Raw genomic sequence first — 23,426 nt, 5'->3', positions numbered from 1 at the left:
ACCTGATTTTGGCCAAATCTCTCAATGGTGAAGAATCACTGAAAAAAATTATTGGATCGGGATCTTCACCAAAATTGGATCAATCCTTCGTCGTCACACAGCCAACGTGTCCACCAAGTTTCGTCCGAATCCGTCCAAAACTTTTTGAGATATCATGCTATGTATCATTTTTAGCCCAATCTCTCAATTTTGAAGAATCACTGAAAAAAATCCTCGTAGTCGGATCCGGATCCGGATCTGGATCTTCACCACAATCTAATCAGTCCATCCTTGTCACACACACCCAACCGGGCCATCAAATTTCATCCGGATCCGTCAACAACTTTTTGAGATATCCTGCACACAGGCAAACAAAGAAGAAAAAGATGTGTCAGAGCGCGATACTTGCAAAATTCACCCCCTCCAAAGATTGCCATGGATACATCAAATTGTCCATTTCATCAAGTTTAAGATTGACAATCTGAATCAAAGTTCAGGCCAATCGGATGAAAATTGATTATTATTTTTCAAATTGAAATTGATGATTTTAGAAGTTTGACCTTGAGTTGACCTTTGACCTTTTGAACTCAAAAATAGCTGGTTTCCCAAATCAGCAATGCGCTGTGACATTGCTGTTTAATTCTCAAGTCAGTCGGATGAAAACTGACTATTTTTTTTCAGATAAAAATTGATGATTTTAGAAGCTTGACCTTGAGTCGACCTTTGACCTTTTGAACTCAACAATAGTTGGTTTCCCAAATCGGCGATGCGCTGTGACATTGCTGTTTAATTCTCAAGTCAGTCGGATGAAAACTGATGATTTTTTTCAGATAAAAATTGATGATTTTAGAAGTTTGACCTTGAGTTGACCTTTGACCTTTTGAACTCAAAAAATAGCTGGTTTCCCAAATCGGCGATGCACTATGACATTGCTGTTTAATTCTCAAGTCAGTCGGATGAAAACTGATGATTTTTTTCAGATAAAAATTGATGATTTTAGAAGTTTGACCTTGAGTTGATCTTTGACCTTTTGAACTCAAAAATCGCTGATTTCCCAAATCGGTGATGCACTATGACATTGTTGTTTAATTCTCAAGTCAGTTGGATGAAAACTGACTATTTTTTTCAGATAAAAATTGATGATTTTAGAAGCTTGACCTTGAGTCGACCTTTGACCGTTTGACCTCAACAATAGTCGGTTTCCCAATCCAGTGATGCAATCTGCAAATCTTGTTCAAATTTCAAGTCAATCGGATGAAAAAATAACGATTCTAGAAATCCGACCTGAAGATGACCTTTGACCTGAAAATAAATAGGCTTCTCAGTTTAGACAATCTCTACAGTTGGTGAAGTTTCGTGAGGATCGTTTTTAATTTGTGACCTGGAGGCGATTGACAGAGACAGACGGACAGAATAACAAAATTGACCGACCAATATACTTTAAAAATCTTTCGATTTTGCAAGGAACAAACAGACAGATAGTGGTGTAGACATAAACCTCCTTCACCTTCAGTGGCAGAGGTAAAAAGAAAGAGCAATCAGGGATTGCAGACCTCGCCAGGACTTGTCTTGTATGGTGTATTGTGTGTGGCAAATAAAGTGAAGGATGTACTGAATAAAAGGTCGTTCATTGCGAATGAAAAGTCGAAAACCAAATGGTCCAGTTGTAAATGTAAAAAGGTCTGAAAAGTTGTGAAGGTCAAATGGTCAAAAGTCAAATGTTGAAAGGTGGAAAGGTCTGAAAAGGTCGAAATGGGTCTAAAGACTCAAAATGCACTTAAAAGGTCGAAGCTGTCGAAAGAGTGTAATTTAAGGTCTCAATGATTTGGATTGTCTTGAGGCGTCTAAATGGTCTTCAAATGTCTAAAAAGGGTCGAAAGGTGAAATGGGGTCTACAGGGTATTAAAAGGTATGAAGGTCTAATGGTCGAAAGGGGAGGAAAGTCTGAGGGTCTTCTAATGAGTCAGAGAGGATCCAAAGGGTCTTAGAGGTTTGAAGGTTGGTTCTAAATGGTCTTAGAAGTCTCAAGGGTCTTGTGGGTTCTATGGGATCTTAGGGACCTTTTGGGAGCTCAGAGTCTTATGGGTCATCAGCGTATTTTGGGCCCTTGGGGTCTTTTAGGTCTTTGAGGTTATCGTGCTCTTTTGGGTCCTCGGGGTTTTTTGGGTCCTCTGCATATTTTGGGTCTTTATGGTCCTCGCATACTTTTGGGTCCTCGGGGTCTTTATGGTCTTAATGAATCTTGGGGCTGTAAAAGGTTGGAGGGGTGTTATGGGTCTGTTCGGGTCTTCGGTTCTTAAGGGTCCAACGTAATTAATACACATGCTCACGTTCTGTGTGAACAAACAAACAAGACGACGACGACGTCGTGCAGAGCACGACACTTGCAAAATCCATACAACAAATTTGGCCTCAAAAATTATAATTGGTGGTTGAATTAAATGACCAAATATACAACTCCTCTTCAAATTTCAAGTGAATCGAGTGAAAATTGACAGGGGAACATTTTCGACAATATGAAAGTTCAGAGTCACAGGGTGTCAGGGTGGCGGGGAGGATCCCATTTCTATCTATGGACAATAAATATCTATTGTCCTTGCACCACTCTCCGCAGGGTTGGGTATTATCAGTCATAATTGTTGTATTGTTTCATATGCAGCCTGTGGCTTCTGGTTGCATCAGTTTCTGGAAGCGCTGCTCCGCCGCTGATGCAGTGACCTTGTTACCAATAAGCTGGTACTCATTTAGCCGACCTCAGAAGGATGAGAGGCTGAGTCGACCCGCCTGGTGTCATAAGCCCTCGTTGGACTTGGTCCAAAACGGGGACATATGGATTTGGTCTCGATTTTTGTGTCTGTGCATGCGTGCGTCCGCAACCATATCTCGGACGTGTATGGACTGATTTTATTCGTACTTGGTACAAAGACAGCAAATAATGGTAAACATATGCACATCATTTTGTTTTGAGATGCAATCAAAGATGGCCGACCGGCGGTCAATTTAGTTGTAAAAAAAAAAAACCGGTGTCGAACACATCCTCCACCATTTCCCGGACATGCATGTTACGATTTTGTTCAAACTTGGCACACAGATAACGAATGATGGCTTACATAATATGCACATCATTGTTTTCGAGCTCACATCCAAGATGGCCGACTGGCGGCCATTTTGTTACTTAAACATGTCCCCAACCATTTCTCAGACATGCATAGTCCGATTTTGTTCAAACTTGGCACAGGCATACTACATGCTGGCATACACAAGAAACTCACTTTATTTTGTGATCTGATCAAAGATGGCCGATTGGGAGATTGGCGGCCATTTTAGTTGTAAAAAAACCCCGATGTTAAACACATTCTCAACCATATCTCGGACAAGCATTTACCGACGTTGTTCATGCTTGGCGCACAGATAACGAATGATGGCTTACATGTGCACATTACTTTTTTTTCAAGATCAGATCCAAGATGACCGACTGGTGGCCATTTTGTTACTTAAATGTTTCCCGAACCATTTCTCAGACATGCATGGTCCGATTTTGTTCAAACTTGGCACAAGCACGGTACATGATGGCGTACACGTGCACTTCACTTCATTTTGCAATTTGATCAAAGATGGCCGACTAGTACACTGGCAGCCATTTTAGATGTACAGAAATATGGGCTAGCCCTTTAACTACATGCAGCAAAATTACTGAAACAACGGGAGCTATGACATTTTATGTCTTTTTTACTTGTTTCAACGGCCCGACAGTGATCAAACACAAGGCCCTAATATCTTAAGCCAGCCACCTTAACCGTTAAGCCAACACCAGGTTTACATCATCCCGCTCTGTTCAGTGGACTAGTTCTTCCATGAGCCTCGACTCTGCATACTAAAAAAATGGTCACAGCAAGCCTCCTGCTGAGCAGTGAAAATAAAAAAATAATTTCCTTTGTCTCATTGATGATAAGAACCAAATGATGGTCACATCAGTCTGTGAGCTTCTTAACTTACTTCACATATTCACTCCTATCATTCAAAAAGAAATCCGCTAATAACTATCATTTACATATTTCATAACACGACAATTAATACTGAAGCTGCTGCAGCCATTTGTGTACAAAGAAAACAGAAAGGGAGAAACAACGCAACCTTGTGGGACACCGAGACTCAAAAACCCAACACTTGGTATACCTCAACATTTGTGGTCTATCTGTAAGAAAACTCTGAATCAGTATTGCAAGCTAAACCAACATCATGAACACTCCCAACAAGACTATCATCAAAATTCGGAATCTAAATCTTCAACATTTCCACAACATAGTCATTGTCAAGTGTATTGAATGATTTCTGGATTTATTATGTACACAATGCTGAAACATCAAAATTAGAAACATTTAAACCAACCTAAAACACGAGTCACATTAACAGTGAGTAATATGCATTAAAAAAAATCAACATTTAAATAAAAACAAAAACAATCAGAAGGAATTACTCTGTCGAACCACAAATTGAAGCTCAATTGGTTCCACGGGCATTCAGAGCAAAAATACAGCCAAAGTTAAATTATCACGAAATTTACAAAGCAGCAAATCGTCTTCAAGCAAAATAAACACAAAGGGAAAAACAAAGCCAGAAAGAGAAAGCGGTTCCCATCTTCATTGTCTCTTGAATTCAAGCTCTTTGTGACAAAACAATGAAGAGAAAGAGAGTCAGTGAACGGTTCAGTCTCACAGTACACTGTGTACGTCAAGGAGACGGGTTCAAAAAAAGAGCGACGACTGGAAAACAACCAAGCGGGGGTTCAGAGGGGCAAGAAGATGTCTGCACAGTCCTTGATCCTTCCATTAGGCCTGGGTTGAAAAGAGGCTGAAGATCGTTCATGGCATTAAAAAAAACATCGGGGTATAAGGGTTTCACCGGGGGTTTGATTCCCCCCTCCCCCACACACAAGAAAATAGGTGTTTGCTTTCTTATTTGAAATGACACACATGATTTGGAAGAAACCTGACCACAACCTTCATCATCCATGATGCTAAAATGAATCGTCCCATTTTTCACCAAACTTTGTGGAACTTCTGAGGACCAAGGCCTACTGATGCCTTGCAAATCCCATAAAAAATTGCAAATAAAGTAGGTCAATTAAAAGGTCAAAGGTCATTACGATTCCAGGATCGCTACTTTTGACTTCTCAAATAGTATTCACCTGATTTCGATGTAACTTGGGAGGAATCATCACTGCACACAGTGTTCTCACAAGTTTGTTCAATTTCAAACCATCAAACTAATTGACATATTTTGTGGGTCATCCACGCCTACCAGTGGTTCCCTGGTTCTGCCGGTTCAGCGCAGTGGCATTGTCGCTATTTTTCTTCTTTTGACCAGTTTGTCTTATTTTGTTCAATTTCTTGTTCCGGTCACTTCTCCTCAATATGAGTCCTCTGCATGTGTATTTGGCAGTGTACGTTCTGACGGAATAATTTTCCGCACACAGTACACTTATACGGCTTCTCCCCAGTGTGGGTCCTCATGTGTACACGCCATTGGGTATTGCTGATGAACGATTTGCTGCACACAGTACACTTATAGGGCTTCTCCCCAGTATGGGTCCTCATGTGGACCCGCCATTGTGCATTGTTACTGAACGACTTGCTGCACACGCTGCACTGATATGGCTTCTCCCCAGTGTGAATCCTCATGTGGTGGTGGCAGTTTCTATTGGTACTGAATGATTTCTTGCACATTGTGCAATTGTACGGCTTCTCTTTCGTATGTGTTCTCAAGTGTTCTTTGCATTTTTCGCTTCTTCGAAATGATTTGTTGCAAACACGGCATTTAAACGGCTTCTCTCCGGTATGGATCATCCTATGTTTCTGTTGGGTTGCGTTCTGACTGAATGATTTGTTGCACACGCTACACTTATAAGGCTTCTCCCCAGTGTGAGTCCGAACATGTACTTGGTACTTTGACTTCCACTTGAATGATTTATTACAGATAAGGCACTTGTAGGGCTTCTCTCCAGGATGTGTCCTCATGTGTGCCTTGTACAACGAGTTCTGAATAAATGATTCGTTGCAAACATGACACGTGTACGGTGTTTCTCCAAAATATGTCCTCATGTGATTCTCATATGTTGAGATGTCAGAGAATTTTGTGAAACAAACACAACACTTGAACTGATTCTCTGAATGGTATATTCTCATGTGTACCTGAAAGGTTGAAATACAACCGAATGTTTGATTGCACACGGTACACGTGTGTATCTTTTCAGAAGTGGGAATCTTCGCATATTCATGTCCGTGAATATATTTCTGTTTATAATCCATAAACTTCACACCATCACCTTCCTTGTGTTGCTGCAAAGCGTTCTCAGTGAACGTCGCACCATTCTTGGTACAGGACAACTTATTGAAGATCGGCGTCCGTATTTCTAAAGATTGGCCAGAAAAAAAAAAAAAGGATGTTTATCACAGTGACGCAAAACACTCAACACATGAGGATGCATTTTAAAGAGCGATGAATCAGCAAACTTACACGTCATGAAGACTTCACCTGGAAGCCAATCGATGTACTTTTAACCATGCCAGTGGAGAGAGAGAGGTACAAAAGTACAATGAAATTGAAAGTTTTACATAAAAAAAAAAACATAGAAATGAGAATTCAGCAACTGAGACTGATTCTTCCAGAGAGCTTTTCACAGGGAACCTCCATGATTCCATTGGAAAATTAGAATGGTACTCGGTTTGGCGCAAACCTATGCAAAGCTGAACATTTTGGGGATTTTTGTATCCGTAGATTAGACTTGTGGGAGAGCTAGTACTTGTACATTGAATGGATCAGGACACAACAGGACAAAAGGAACAGCAGAGAGAGGGGGTAATGACCCACAGCCAAGCCGAAGGCCATGGCAGGGGGAAGCAGACAAACAATGGGCGTGGGGAGGAATGGGAAAGCAGAAGAGGCAGCAAGGGGTGGAAAAGATAGATAGAGAAGCAAACTCTCAGGAATAAAAAAACTGGAAATTTGGAAGCAAGTGTATTGGCAGGGGTGGGGGAGAAGGGGATTACACCGAGGATGCATGGGAGAAAATGTAGACAACTGCACAACACGGGTCCAATGGACCTGGCAACTGAAACAAAGTTAACTTGCAAAATATATTGTTATTTATATTTTATTGTTATTGTTATGCTTTTGCATACAATTTTTTTTTTTTTTTTACAAATTAATTAAAAATGAAAAGCTGAAATGTCTTGCGTCAATAATTATATATTCAACCCCTTTGCTTTGACACTCCGAATTGAGCTCAGGTGCATCCAGTTTCCTCCAATCATCTTTGGGATGTCTGTACAACTTGATTGGAGTTTTGACCTGTGGTCAATTCCATTGATTGGACATGATTTAGAAATAAAAATTCCTTTCTTTATAAGGTCCCACAGCAGACAGTGCATGTCAGAGGATATCTACACAAAAATCATAGCACATCAAAAAAAAACAAAAATCACCTGGGTCCATTGGACCCTGCCCACGCATCCTAGGTATATCCCTTGGAGCACAGTCAAGACAATCATCAAGAAGTGGAAGGCATATGGTACCACCAAGACCATGCCTAGATCATGCTGTCCCTCCAAACTGGATGACCAAGCAAAGAGGAGACTGATCAGAGAGGCCACCAAGAGGCCAATGGCAACTTTGAAAGAGCTACAGGCCTTAATGGTACAGACTGGTCACTGCGTGCATGTGACAACAATACCCCAAGCATTCCACAAGTCTGGCCTGTATAGTCGGGTGGCAAGAAGGAAGCGATTACTCAAAAAAGCCCACCTTGAGTCCCATTTATGGAATGCAAAAAACCACACCAGAGATTCTGAAGCCATATGGCAAAAAGTTCTGTGGTCTGACGAAAACAAGATGGAACTTTTTGGGCTAAATTTAAAATGTTATGTTTTTCACAAACCCAATACAGAACATCACCCAAAGAACACCACCCCTATTGTGAAGCATGGGGGTGGCAGCATCATGTGGGGATGTTTCTCATCAGCAGGGTCTGGGGCACTTGTCAGGATAGAAGGGAAGATGGATGGAGCAAAATGCAGAAAAATCCGAGAAGAAAACCTGCTGCCCTCTGCAAGAAATCTGAAATTGTGACGGAAGTTCACCTTTCATCATGGCAATGACTCGAAACACACAGTCAAAGCTACACTGGAGTCGCTCAGGAACAAAACAATAAATGTCCTTGAGTGACCCAGTCAGAGCCCCGACCTAAATCCAATCGAAAATCTGTGGCATGACTTGAAGATTACTGTCCATCAATATTCCCCACTCAACTTGACTGAGCTTGAACAGTTTGTTTTTTTTACAGAAGAATTGGCAAATATTGCTCAATCAAGGTGTGCAAAGTTGTGAGAGACCTATTCAAACAAACTCATAGCTGTAATTGCTGTTAAAGGTGCTTCCACCAAGTATTAACTCAGGGGGACGGACACTTATCCAAACAAGGTATTCTAGTTTTGTATTTTTAATGAATTTTCTGAAATTTGTAGAATTTGTTTTTCATTTGGAAGTTGTGGGTTCTGATGTGTAAATAAAGGGGGAGAAAAGTCTGATTTAATGCAATTTAATTCCAGGCTATAAGGCAACAAAAGGTGAAAAATTTGAAAGGGGGCGTAGACTTTCTATAGGCACTGTAGATGGACATGACTTCCTCCTGCTCACCGGTGTGTACTTCAGTTGCCCTATTGTTCGATAACTCCCAACAGGGGTTGAACTAGCAATGACGTAATTGCTGTCCTGCGACTGGTATTTTTAGAGCATGGCATTCCAGAGAATCTGATGAGCGACAATGGAGGCCATTTTAGCAGCTGCGCATTGACAAAATTTGCTGAGGACTGGAGCTTCACCCTACGTACCTCAAGCCCCCACTGTATACAATCAGATTGTTTCATACAACGCTCAGTGCAAACCATAAAGAACACTTTGCACAAAACAAAGCTCTCTGGTGCCGACCCACACATGGCCCTCCTCATTTTGAGGACAATGCCCATCAACAGCCACCTTGCATCACTTGCTAAGCTACTGAATTCAGAAAAATGAAATCCAATCTGCCTACAAAGGTGCCAAACTTGGCACCGACTCATGATGCAACCCAAGAGACACTTGAACATCATCAAGCAGCCCAGAAATAATACTTTGACTGGCGCACCAGCCTTGATCTCAGACCACTTCAACCGAGCCAACAAGTTTGGGTTCTCAAGGAGGCTGGGCAGTCCCACACTTGGGAACCAGCAATTGGGTCCACCACCCGCTCGGAGGCCAGATCGTACAAAGTTGTCATGGAAACAGGAAACACTGAGGTGGAATTGCCACCACATCTGACCTGCTCCACAGACCCAGCCAAGACAGCCAGAGCCTGAGATGCTCCAGAACACCCTCTGTGATACCGATATTGACCATGCCACTGCCAAGGGACAACAGAGCACTGACCAAGAGCCACTATCACCCCTCATCCCCAAGCGCCGACCATGCCACTAGCAACCCAAACTTGGTCCGTTGGGACGAACAGATGCCCGGTCAGGCTGGACATCTAATTTAGAGTCGTCTGGCTAATATGTGAATGGATGGCCATCCTGAACTGCATTGCATATCATCCGATAATACTGTGATTTTTTTTTTCTTTCTTCTCGTGTTCCCTTCCCATTCGATGCTTTGGATTAACTATGTTTGTTTCTTTCTTTGGAGAAGGAGGATGTCATAGAGAGTCCAGCTACCGGGAAAGGGGCAGGGCTTGTGTGAGCGGGGGAGGATGGAGGAACATTGAAGCGAGGCCAAGGCTATGGATGTCTATGCACCATGCTGAATGATGTCGCTGTGCTATTCATTTAAGCTTCCATCTCCTAATTTGAGACTTGAAGTCATCTTATTGATGAAGGCATGTGGGAAAGTCGTCCTGTAGGATGGATTGCTGAAGGCACAGAGGAAAGTCAGCCTGGAGGCTGTACAGGAGGAGGTTGATGGACGAAGCGTTGAGGAGCGAGACAGGTTTGAAAAATAATCCTTGTGACGGAGAAGAAGAAAGGAATGTGATGAATAAGAAGCACACCGCATGAATAAGAAAAAAGAGGAACAAAGATATGATGGATCCGACCAGGAAAACTTAGCTCTGATGGACTGGAAGGAGAAACTGATGATCCAAACGTCCCCATGCACCAGAACTGGAACCGGAAAGGATGATTTTTTTTTTTCGTTGGTCTATTTTTTTTCAACTACTATAAATTTCATTCTACTTTTTTCATTCTACTACATTTTACTTCATTCTACTGTAGTACAAGATTTTTCATTCTACTACATGTTACTATTCGCCACATTTCCGCATGGCAAATCTACCGGCCAAAGGCACTGCGGAAGATTTGAGGAAAACTGTATTTTTTTTTCAATGCAAGCACACAATATAAATGCTTCTTTCTCCATTGATACAATGAAACAGAACTTATTTTCTGAAATATAATTTAGGTTTTTTGGACAGAAGAGGAACGTTTTTGAAATGCAAAATCATCATCTCCACAAATCAAGTAAAACGTAGTAAACAAGAACAAAATATAACATAATGTGGAATCCAAACTCAATGACTACTCTTAACACAATTCCCATCATCAAGTATCGTTACCTTCAGTTTGAACAATATAATGTTTGATTCTTACCTTGTGAAGGAGATCCATTTGTAGCGACATGTTCCACCTTCACCACCACTCGAGAAGATTCTGCAGAAAAAGAAACCCTTAAAAAACAATAACTAGAGTGCACATGCACGCACAGACACATCTGTCACCCATTTATGTCAGGTCAGGCCAGATCAGATCTGTGACCTGCTACAGGTACCATGTAAACCTGTACTAACCTGTTACATGGTCGGGTTGTCGGTGACTAAACCGTCTCCCCCACCAGGTTTCCTGGTGAGGAGGGTGTTTGGATATGGACACCCAGCAGGATTAAAAACAAAACCTGTCAAAGGGCGGAGGAGCTCCTTGTGAGCCAACGGCCATCCATATCTAGTGCCCAACTGTGTCTGCGGACGTCCTCCTGCAGTTGGGTTACTTTTTTATTCGGAGGTTGGTGGCAGGATTTGCACTCCGGCCACCGTAAAACCCTTCATTCCGCAAAACACAAACACACAAAGAAATTTGAAAACCCACTCCGTGGGAGTACCTCCTGTGCAGCTTCCCTTCGCAGGGCAGCTCACCAGATGATGGGATTGGGGCAAAGCCTTCGGGACCCCCAATCTTTGATGATAGGAGGGAAACCACAGGGTAACATTCCCGGGTCAGATTGCGGGAGAGTGTGTCGGAGTGGTACGAGGTGTCGTCCACCAGACAGCGGTCTCCTTGGGTTAACCTGAGGTGGTGGGTGGGTGCCTGGAATGTCCTATCCCTAAGAGAGGATGATCACCCGTCCCTGTTATCATCTGAGCTCAAGCGTTTGGACATCAGTATTGCAGCACTCTCTGAGGTTCGGAGACTAGATAGTGGCGAGATCATGGTGGGTGCTTCCACCTACTATTGGTCTGGTCGCTCTGATGGTTACCATGGCCAAGGAGTTGCTGTAGCTGTGTCCAATAAGCTGACTCCAATGATAATTGAGGTAACACCGGTCAACGAGCGTATTATGAGACTAAGGATTAGTCACTCCTTGGGTGTCATTTCCCTGGTCTCTGTTCATGCTCCGACTGAGGCGAGTGACCTCACCGTGAAGGATGCATTCTACGTCACGCTTGAGTCTGTGGTTGATCAGGGCCCCAGACGAGATACACTTCTAGTCTTGGGGGATTTCAATGAATCGACTGGAACTGATAGGCATGGTTATGAGACGTGTGTTGATCCCCATGGGTCTGGAACTGTGAACCTGAATAGCACGAAGTTCCTTGACTTTGCAAGAGGTTATGGAACGAGGGTGGCTGGTTCATGGTTTCAGCATCCACAAGCTCATCTCTGGACTTGGAATTCCAACGCTGGTGGTGTGGCAAAGGAGATGGACCATGTGATCGTTGATGGTCACTGGAGGATGATCCAGAAATGTAGGGTCTACTGGAGTGCTCAGTTCCTCAATACTGACCACCGGCTTGTTGTAGCAACTCTTAAGTTGCACCTTAAATCCAGGAGAATGGTACCATCCCAGCCTAGGCTGGATGTTGGCAAGCTCAGGGATGAGAGAGTAACTGAGGAGTTTGCAAACAAGCAGAGTGGAGATTTGGGGGGGTCTGGGTCTTTTGGGAGGTCCTGAAGAGTTGTGGAGTGCCTTCAAGACCAACGTCCTTGACGTTGCCGGTGGATGTCTTCGAACTCACCGCAGAACAAAGAAGAATTTTGTCTCTCAAGGGACACTGGATACCATTGACCAGAGTCGCAGGGCCAGGCTGAATGGCAGAGCTGAGCTGTTCAGGGAGCTGAGGCATAAAACTGTATGTGCGCTATGGGTGGACAAGGAGGTCTATGTGCGAGGAATCTGTGAGGGGGGGAGAGGATCACCTGTGGTCAAGTGATTCTCATCCTACTTACAGGGGAATTCGCGTATTGCATTCATTCAAGCCCATCCCTCGGTGTACTGCAGTTCGAGCAGAGAGTGGTAGGCTCTTGACAGAGGAGTCTGAAGTGAAGGCCCGCTGGGCCGGTAACTTTGAGTGGTTGTACCAGGCTGATCCGCCAGCTGTCGAGTTGAACGTCAGGGGTGTTACAATAACTGTTGCTGACCCTCCAATCAACTGTGGTCCACCTTCGCTTGTGGAAACACAGGCTGCGGTGAACCGGTTGAAATGGGGTAAAGCTTCAGGGATCTGTGGCATCCATGCTGAACTTCTCAACGCTAGTGGAAATACTGCACTCGTGTCGTTGCATGCAGTTCTGTGCTCTGCCTGGAACACAGGCATCATCCCAACTGATTGGAAGAGGAGCCTTGTTGTCCCTCTCTGGAAAGGGAAGGGTGATCGCCAAGACTGCAACAACTACCGAGGGGTGACGCTGTTCTCAGTGCCACGCAAGGTCTTTGCTCGGATAATTAGGGTTCGCCACCATCTGCTTGAGTTCCAACGTCCAGAGCAGTCAGTCTTTACACCAAAGAGGTCAACGATTGACCGTATCCTTGCTCTTCGTGTCCTCACCGAACACAGATGAGAGTTTCAGCAGGGGCTGCTTGCAGCTTATGTTGATCTCTATAAAGCGTTCGATTCAGTGAATCGGGATGCCCTCTGGAGGATTCTTGGTCTTCGTGGGGTGCCACCAAAACGGATCGATCTGATGTCTGAACTCTACTCTGGTACTGAGAGTGCTGTCAAGTGTGGTGGTACCATCTCTGACTCATTTCCAGTTGTTACTGGAGTTCGTCAGGGGTGTGTACTGGCCCCTACACTTTTCAGCACTTGTATGGACTGGATTCTAGGGAGGATGTTGGAGAGATCAAGCTGCGGTGCATCGTTTGGGAATGTCAAGATCGCTGATCTTGATTTCACACATGATGCAGTCATCTTTGCGGAGACTTTAGATATCCCTTTGGGGGCCCTCGAGGTGCTGAATGAGGAGTTGGAGCCGCTGGGATTACGGGTTTCCTGAGTCAAAACTAAGATCCAGGCTTGCAATGACATCTTGGATGCTGCTCTCCTGTCTGTGCCTGTTTGTGGTGAGGATGTTGAGGTCGTCACTTACCTTGGCAGTGATATTCATGTGTCTGCTGGCTGTGACCCAGAGGTCAATAGACGTCTGGGTCCGGCCTGGGGAGTCATGGATTCACTGGATAATTGGGTGTGGTGCTGCCGGTACCTGTGCGGAAGGACGAAAGTCTGAGTCTTCAGGTCCTTGGTGCTTCCAGTCTTGCTCTACGGACGTGAGCCTTGGACTCTGAACAAGGATCTGAGATGGAGACTTAATTCCTTTGGTACCAGGTGTCTTCAGAGAATCCTTGGCTATCGCTGGTTGGAATTTGTGTCCAACGAGCAGTTGCTGAGAGAGACTCAAATGAGATTTGTTACCTGCATGGTCCGTGAGCATCAGCTGTGGCCGTATGGACATGTGGCTCGTTTTCCTGACGCTGATCCTGCTCACCAGATTCTCTCAGCGAGGCAGTCTCGTTCGTGGAGGAGGCCAATGGGCTGACCACGTGCCTCGTGGTTGCAGCAGGTTGATCGGCATCTCAAGGAGATGGGGATGGGTCAGGCATCTGCCTGGGGGATGGCCAGACGGAGGCTCCTGGTGGACCGGCGGAAAGGGGACGCAGCGACGCGCTACTCTGGCGCATGCTCCCATACCTGACTTGACGCATCATGTGGAGCAGGAACTTGTTCTCAAATCTCTCGAAAGTTTTGCTTTTGAGCTCAACTGCACCAAAGAAACGAACAACCTCAAGAGGTCTTTGTCATTGACATCTGAACATTCCTCCTGTGTTAATGTCCGGTGAAGTTCCGTTCAAGTGTCCTTTCCACCGCCAGCTGGCTAAGGCCATACAAAAAGCCCCAGATATTCTTGTTGTGCTTCATTTGTCCAAACCTTTCTTCGATGGACACTCGAGCATTGTCAACGAATGTGGAGGAAAATTTTCTTGAATTTTCCTATCAAGCTTCCCAACACCTCCTCTATGCCCTCATCACCAAATGGTCTACTTTCATTGAATACAAGTTTCATTGAAGACAGGCTGAACTCATAAGTTTTCCGCCGTTTTGACTTCCGGTTCCGGGATTTTTGCACATGTTGGTTGAACGACATATCTTCATCCACGTATTGCTGTTATAAATCCCATCCAATATTTCATGTTAGATCGTACCAAGTTTGTGCTGTGTTTGTTGAATTTGCTTTCATGTTGTTCAAGGCCTAGTTTCGCTGCTCCTTGTACAGCGAGGGTAAAATGATGTCTCCGTGGTCCTCGATTTGTTTCTTTCTTCCCAAAAACATTTTACCTTCACCTCCTCAAAATTATCCTATTTCCCTCCTCGCTTCAAAAAAAAAAATCACAACGAACAAAAAACCCTTTATTTTTCCACTCCAGACATCTTAATCCTTCTGCCTGAACATCCGATTCTACATTATTATTCTTCCCCCTTTTCACTATATCTGCAAACTGAATCATTATTGAATATGAATGCTTCTTCTTTACTCCTTTATTGGTTCACAAGTCAGTAAGTGACCACTATATTCGTTATTGGTGTGTGTCTGTCTGTCTGTCTGTCTGTCTGTCCTGAGCATAGCTCCGTGGGTTTTGATCCAATCCTGATAAAATTTGGGTGCGAGGTTTATATCATGATCTCGTTGTGTTTTCCTGAGAATGGGCATGCTGCACCCATTATGGGCGGATCCACGCACAAAAAACATGTGTTTTTAGGAGGTAGCCGATTTCAAGTTACATCTTCTCCGAGGAGATTTGTCGAATCTGGCAGGGGTTTCAGTATTTGGTTAGCCCAATGGCACCTGCATAGCCCCACGGAGCTCGATTTTTCACTTTCGTCCCAAGGTCAAGGTCATAAGGTCACGAACTCAGAAAATGTCAAAAAAATCAATAAATTGGGCATGGAGCTCCTAGGGTTTTCAACTGTTTCGAATGAAAGTTGGTATGCAAGTAGTGCTCTTCGAGTACTACAACTTTCATCATTTACGTTTTTCCCGATTCCCGCCAGCTTTCCCGTGGCGTACCCTCAAAGGTCAAAAAATAAAAAAGGCGAACCGTACATTGCTCGTGAACCATCGCCGTCTCCAGACTTGTAAGCATTTAAAATCATATAAAAATGCTTCATCACCCTTATTTCTCTATCAGAAGTACTGCCTGCGTTCTTCTTCTTCTTCGTCAAAATTATTTTTTCCAAAACTTTCAGTTAAGTACTTGGTCCAACAACCGTCCTCCCACATGTGCAGCACTAAGTCTCTCAGTGTCTTCAACAAAAATCTTAACTCACATCCCATGATCTTTATCTCCATTTGTCCAATTTGGGAATTGTTAATCAGCATCCCTTCATTTCATGTCCCTTGAGCTTTCGCTTCCACCCTCATTTCCCCCATTTCTGCATCCCTCCTCATCCCACCCTCTCAATGGTTCCCCCTCATACCTTCCCCTGCACCCACCCACTTAAACATTCCCCCACACCACACACTCAGACCTTCCCCCTCACCCCACCCCTCAAAGTATCACCCCCCCCCAATCATGCACACTCCCAGCACTTCCTATAACCTTTCCTGTGTGGATCTAAAATATCCGAGGTTTCTGCTCCAACCTGACAGGTCTTTCAATCCAGGCCGCTACCGATGAAGCAGACATCATCTGTTTAACAGAATCCTTCCTCCCACAAGACATCCCCAACTCCTTCATGCTCCTCCCCAGCTAAATTGTCTCCGATTTGATCGGCCTGAACCACCCCCAGCGGTGAAGTTGTGCTTTACAACAATAACTCAATTTCTCACTGCCCGTGTACTGATCTGACACCTCCCAACCCCCAGGAGAAACTCCGGCTGCAACTTCCCCTCTGCTCCCAACTCTTTTTTGTCTGTGTGTTGTGCTGTACTGTGTTTGTTTGTGTGTTGATGACTTCATGACTCCAACTCCATAATATATCTCTCTTATCTTCTCTTTCTCTTAATGTGGATCAACTTTTAACCACTCACCCCAACTCTCTCTCTTCCTCATATGTAGCGATTTCAATGATCACTATGCAACTTGACTCGGTGTTGGTACCTTTCTCACAAGCCACAACACTTCAGCAAAGACCTTATGCGACTCCATGGGACAAAATCAATCCATGAACTTTCCAACCCAGATTGCTCCCAATGGCAAATCCTGCCTTCTGGACTTGGTGATGACAAACTTCCCTGCAAATATCTCTTGCTCTTCCCCTGCTCCAAGATTCATCTGAACATATGTTTAGAAGAGTCAACATCTCTCGGGCAATTCTCAGAGAGCTGCCGCTGGCGAGTCTGCCAGTTCACTCAGGCAGATTGGCAGAGCCTGCAAGCAGCCATCTTTTGCTTCTGGTTTGGAGATTTTTCCACGTGTTGGTTGAATCAAAGCTGAGTTTTCCGAACCAGATTCATCCTGTCTAATGTTGCATCATTCATCGAATTGTTTAGATGAATGACACAACATGAAACATCGTGTTATATATTGTGTCATTCATCAAACCGGATTGGTCAAGTCAGGTATGGGAGCATGCATCAAGGGCAGCACGTCACTGCGTCCACTTTCCGTCGGTACTCCAGGGGCCTCCGTCTGGCCATCCTCCAGGCAGATGTTGTGTCCCATCCCCATCTCCTCGAGATTCCGATCAACCTGGTGTAACCACGAGACACCTGGTCGACCCGTTGGCCTCCTCCACTCACGAGACTCCCTCAATGAAAGAATCTGTTAAGCAGGATCAGTGTGAGGAAAACGAGCCACATGAGCCGGAGCTGACGCTCACGGACTATACAGGTAACAAATCTCATCTGGGTCTCTCTCAGCAACCGCTCGTTGGACAGAAAGTCTGACCAGTGATAGCCAAGGATTCTCCGAAAAGACCTGGTACCGAAGGAGTTTAGTCTCCATCTCAGATCCCTGGTCAGAGTCCAAGTCTTACATCCGTAGAGCAATACTGGAAACACCAAAGACTTAAAGATTCGGACTTTCGTCCTCCTGCATAGGTACCAACAGTACCACACTCACAATCCAGTGAATCCATGACTCCCCAGGCCCGACCAAGACGTCTACTGACCTCTGGCTCACAACATGCGGAGACATGAATATCACTGCCAAGGTTAGTGTATCTCTCCATATCCTCAACATCCTCATCACAAACAGGTACAGACAAGATAGCAGCATCCAAGATGTCATTCAAAGCCTGGATCTTAGTTTTGACCCAGGAAACCCATAATCCTCGCGGCTCTGACTCCTCATTCAGCACCTCGAGGTCCTCCAAAAGGATCGCCAGCGTCTCCGCAAAGATGACTGCATCATCTGCAAAATCAAGGTCAGAAATCTTGACATTCCCAAACGATGCACCGCAGCTTGATCTCTCTGACATCCTCCCCAAAATCCAGTCCATACAAGCACTGAAAAGTGTGGAGGCCAGTACACACCCCTGACGAACTCCGGTAACAACTGGAAATGAGTCGACGATTGAACCATCACATCTCACAGCACTCTCAGTTCCAGAGTATCGTTGGATTCGTCCCTCGGATATAAAGTGTTCTTTACTTTTATACTAGATATATTCCCAGGTATCTTGCTCCTATTCCTCAACAATATCTACTTCCTATCCTTGTTTCAAAAAATCAAAAACAAAAAAACCTTTATATTGCACTCCATAACGATTTTCATTTCTATTCAATTTCCTTCCCCTTCCAATCCCCCCCACCTCCCCCTCTTTTCTCCAAACCGAATATACATTCAATGCAAGTCTGGAGACGGCAATGGTTCACGAGCGGTATTTGACGATGTAGATTGTTTCAGACGTCAAGGATGAGACAATGTGATAATTTTTGACCAAGTTATAAAAATGATCAACATGACGTGGTACGAGTGACAGGTTATTAGCTGCAAAATGTCGAAAACCCGGTTTCGTTCAACAACTTAAAAAATTTGACCTTTGCATAACCTCTAAAGGTCACAAAACAATGTTGTGGACATTAAAATAAGGAAACAGGATACGTGCTATAGCTTATTGGAGTTAGTTCGTCGAAGAAGGTCAAAAACCAGGTTCGATTCCCACAACTTTGAAAATTTGACCTTTGTGAACTTTAAAGGTCAAGGATTATGACCTTTGGTGCAAAACTTCCTCTGGAACATTCCAGGAACAATCTAACGTCATATAGGCTATATGGCATTTCGCACTCCTTGGATTATCCATACTTTGATGAAATCAGCGTAAAAACTAGAGGGGGAGCACTCGGTAGAGTACAAAACCTCCGCCGCCAATACTGCAAGGTCACTCAAGTGAACCTGATATCCTATTCATTCAATTTGACATCAACAGTACTCACAGAGTTATAGTTTGCAACTTTCCCTTTTACTTTCAACTTTTACATACTCAATTCATTAGTCATAACTGGATTCCTTGAGACAGAAATTGATTTTACGTGGGTATATCCACCTGAAGTTCCAAAATCAGCCGCAATTATAATTTCGGCATGTTTTTTGTTGGAAATCACTTAAAACATGCAGAAATGCAAAAAAAAAAATCGAAATTTTGTTGAAAAAAAAGTTGCAAATTTTTTTTTTCTCTAACAATTTTTTTTTTTGGGGGGGGGGGGGTGTTGGAAATCACTTAAAACATGTAGAAATGCAAAAAAAAAAAAATTCAAATATTTTTTCAAATTGGCCGCCATCGCGGCCATATTGGATTTTGGACCAAGTCCAAAATCTAATGGCATGATCCTTAGACCATACCTAACCCCCTACCAAGTTTCGTCGAAATCCGTCGAGGAGTTGTTCCGTAATACTGTTCACAAATAAACAAATTAACAAACAAACAGAAAGGGGTGAAAATAGTAACCTCCATCCATCTTCGATGGCAGAGGTTAACAAACTTGAAGGGGGCAGCCACGGGCACGGCGTTCGAGATAGAGCAAAATGGTTTGAAGACTTTAGGTGGGGAATGACGTCAAGATTATGCATAAAAAATATTGTCATCCTAGCTCTCAAAGTTTGGGCGGTTGTATGATTTTTATGTCAAAATTAGAAATTTTCTAAGTTTGTGACCTTGACCTTGGGACGAAAATGAAAAAGAGCTCAGTGGGGCTATGCAGGTGCCATTGGGCTAACCAAATACCGAAACCCTGCCAGATTCGACAAACCCCTCGGAGAACATGGATTTTTGTAAAAATTCGCAATTTTCTAAGTTCGTGACCTTGTGACCTTGACCTTGGGATGATAATGAAAAATCGAGCTCCGTGGGGCTATGCAGGTGCCATTGGGCTAACCAAATACCGAGACCCGTCAGATTCGACAAACCCCCTCGGAGAAGATGCAAATTGAAATCGGCAACCCCCTAAAATGGGCGGAGCCACGCCCATTCTCAGGAAAACACAACGAGATCATGATATAAACCTCCCATCAAAATTTTATCAGGATCCGATCAAAACCCACAGAGCTATGCTCGGGACAGACAGACAGACATACAGACAAGCTGGTAGGCGGACATGGGTAGTCGCCTACCCTATAGAACTTGACGCGATGGGCCCGTTCGATGGGGAATGACCTGAGGATTAAGCACAAGAAAATTCATGATTCTCGCTTCAAGGGTTAATGCTGCAGATTGTTTTCTCGTTAAAATACCCCCACATTTAGAGGTTTTTCGGCCGTTGCTAGGCAACGGAGGAGTCCGTAGCAACGGTTCTTTCTCACACATAACTAGGATATACCATGAACCTACCATACCTGTTTCATGTATATCTGAATCATAGTCTCTGAGATATAACGAACTTCGTTTTTTTATTGTTTTCGACCAGGGTTCATTCAAAGTCTATCTTCTCCGACAGTTTTCATAGGATCCGGCTGGAAATTTTTGACAATATGACTTAATGTACTGCCCACAGTCGCTCGTGGCCCGATTTTTGATTTTCGAAAAAATATTTTTTTTATGATTTTTCAAAAATTTCAAAGTCCTGTTGCTAGGCAACGGTGGTGTCCATAGCAACGGTTCTCATTTGCACACAACTAGGTCATGGTATGAACCTACCCACCAAGTTTCATCGAAATCGCCATTGTATTAACTGAAATCGCCATTTTAAATCCTGATAATAGCATCCGGCCATAAAACATTGCCTCAAGAAAAAGCCCAACCCCTGCACAGCAGGGGAAAATGGCTGTAAAAACGGTCATTTTTTTTTAAATACTGATAATAAGGGTAGAACAAATCTCAAAATTTTTTTTTTTTTCTGACTAGATCGACTACCCAACAGACAGACAGACACACAACAATAACGAATAAAGTGGTCACTTATTTTTTTCGTGAACCAATATTCTGGAGACCACTCTGCAGACATTAACTGAGCCCAAAGTGAGATTATGGCCCTTTGGGCCAAGAAACGGCCCTTTCGGCCCTTTAAAAAAATTTTTTTATTAAAAACAAGCTCGAATGAGCTAAAATCCTCGCCCTCTTAATGATGACGTCATAAAAACGAATATGACATCATTGTGATGTATCAGGTTTTCGATAAATTATAATTTATCGTGCTAATGCACGGCTTGATTCCCGCAAACAAAATTCAAACAGCTTGCCTAGTTTAGGAGATAATGGTATAGGCGATTTCCATTAGCGGCGATATTATGACGTCAACTTTTTTCAAGGAAGAATTTCCAAAATCGGAGATGGTTACTGCCTGCGCGTGGGCTTTCTGCATATACATGGCAAGTTTCACGAAGATCCGATGAATACTCTGGGTTGTGAAACAAAAAATAGGAATGACGTCATAAAAATTGATATGACGTCATAGTGATGTATCATATGTGCGGTAATTCATCTCTGCTAATGCCCTGTTCGATTTCCGCAAACAGAATTCAAAAAGCTTTCCTAGTTTCGGAGATATTTTTTAGGCGATTTCCATTAGCGGAGATATTTTGACGTCATAACTTTTTTTCTAGGAGGAATTCTCAAAATCGGAGATGGTTACTGTCTGCGCAGGGAATTTTTACATATATATGCCAAGTTTCAGGAAGTATCGATGAAAACTGTAGGCTGTGAAACAAAAAAGTCCACAAGAACAACAACGTGAGTAAGACTTAGAGATCCTCCAAGAGGATCTTAGGACCTAAGACCTCCTTAGGACTTAGGATCTAAAAAATTTTTTTTATGCGCTTGGCGATGCCCAACGAAAAATTAAGTCACAAATGATGATATGAAACTAGCCTCACTCTTGTGAGGTACTCTGGTTTCTTTTTTCTGATGCGATGAAAATCTTACCAAATTTCAAAACTACCTGTCGTCGTCCATGCCATTGCTCACCTGAGAGTTGCACGAATGAACTCCCATGTTCACAATTCGAACTTGTTTCATGTAATGACTGTTTGGGATGATAAAACATCTGGGGGCAGCTTAACGTTGCGTCCCCCTCCAAGCCACTCAGGGTGATTCACCAGCAAGCCATTGCCACGGACAGTGACTCCCTCCCGTGTAACATAAACTGCTGTGGGAACAATTGACATCATCACAATCGCAGTAATGGCGTAAATGAACACAGGAGTGTTGGTCACACCCCATTTGGATGAAGTGTGTTAAACGAACCTGCATGTAGGAATCGGTGAGTAACACCCCAATTTCCCTTAAACACGGCATCTATTTCTGACGACGAAAATATGGGAACCTCCATATATGTTGTTAAATAAATTATGTTTGAAGGGGGTTCGAATGAAGGGGGCCCGACACGTAGTATTGCCCCGGGGCCCATTCTGACTCGGTCGGTGGCCCTGGGTGCGAGCCAACTCTTCTGGCGGCAAATTTGTAATTGCATCTATCTACACTGCTGAGGTACATGTGTACAAATTATACCTTGAAAATTTTCGATGTACCCTCAACATGTGCTATATCAAATGGTCATGTAACATGTGGTAAAGTTTCAATTTCCTCCGCTGAACGGTTTCAACGGAACGGTATAATTGATTGCTTAACCCCGCTTTTTGCTTGACGTGTGTGTGCTAATTACCTGTTTTTAGCAATTACAAAACTGAGTGGAGGAATGTTGATTCTGTGCATGAAAAAATTATAGTTTAGTAACAGGGTACCGGTCACTGACGGGTTCGTAGACGTGGCACAAGGTAGGAGATTCACATTTCATCAGGACAATAATCCGAATCACAAAGCTAAAGCCACACTGGAGTGGTTGAATAAGAATAAAATAAATGTTCTTCAGTGGCCCAATCAAAGTCCTGACTTGAACCCAATTGAACATTTATGGCGAGACTTGAAGATTGGAGTCCATCGATGATCCCCATCAAACTCGACAGAACTAGAGCAATTTTCACGTGAAGAATGGGTAAAGATTTTTACCATCTTACTGGACAAAGCTGGTGGAGACCGGACCAAAAAGACTCATCACAGTCATTGCTGCAAAAGGTGCTTCCACCAAGTACTGACCGAAGGAGTTGAACAGTTTTACAACCGATGATTTTGATTTGTACGTGTTTTTTACAGGTATTCCTGACACGTAACAACCTTCGACTACAACAGTAATTTTAGTTTGATCTCTTCGGTTATTAATAAAAAAGTTCATTTTGAAAAATTATTTCTCCATAATTTGTAATTCATCTGAATGTGGCATTATTGGTTGTGGGTGAATACTTTGCAGGCCCCTGTATTCGGGTGAAGCCGGCCATCCTGCCTATTGTTGGCTGAAGGTTCACCACCGTCAAGGAGAGCTACTACCTGTGAGGACAGCTGCCTACCTGCTCACTTGCCTTCCAACCTGTCACCTCGAGAGAGGACACTGTAAACATGATTGTTGTCTTGGCCACATGGGGGTGGTAGGATTTATTTTCAT

At 43.6% G+C, this 23,426-nt stretch overlaps 1 protein-coding gene across 1 annotated transcript in view; it reads right to left on the bottom strand.

Annotated features, from left to right (window-relative positions):
• Window positions 1-358: 358 nt before the first annotated feature.
• Window positions 359-23,426, bottom strand: part of LOC147009927 (uncharacterized) — a 91,137-nt gene continuing 68,069 nt past the window's right edge. The window contains exons 7-9 of the mRNA XM_085861213.1: window positions 21,896-21,974; window positions 10,656-10,715; window positions 359-6,391 (exon numbers count right to left, since the gene is read on the bottom strand). Coding sequence (XP_085717339.1) covers window positions 5,379-6,391; window positions 10,656-10,715; window positions 21,896-21,974 — 1,152 coding nt within the window. The 3' untranslated portion in view covers window positions 359-5,378. The remainder of the gene's footprint in view (window positions 6,392-10,655; window positions 10,716-21,895; window positions 21,975-23,426) is intronic.

The sequence above is a fragment of the Eptatretus burgeri genome, chromosome 17 (genome assembly GCF_056783735.1).
Source record: "Eptatretus burgeri isolate ZD-2024b chromosome 17, Ebu_testis_v1, whole genome shotgun sequence".
Lineage (NCBI taxonomy): Eukaryota > Metazoa > Chordata > Myxini > Myxiniformes > Myxinidae > Eptatretus > Eptatretus burgeri.
Note: the sequence above shows the minus strand (reverse complement) of the source record. Positions and strands in the feature narration are given on the sequence as shown.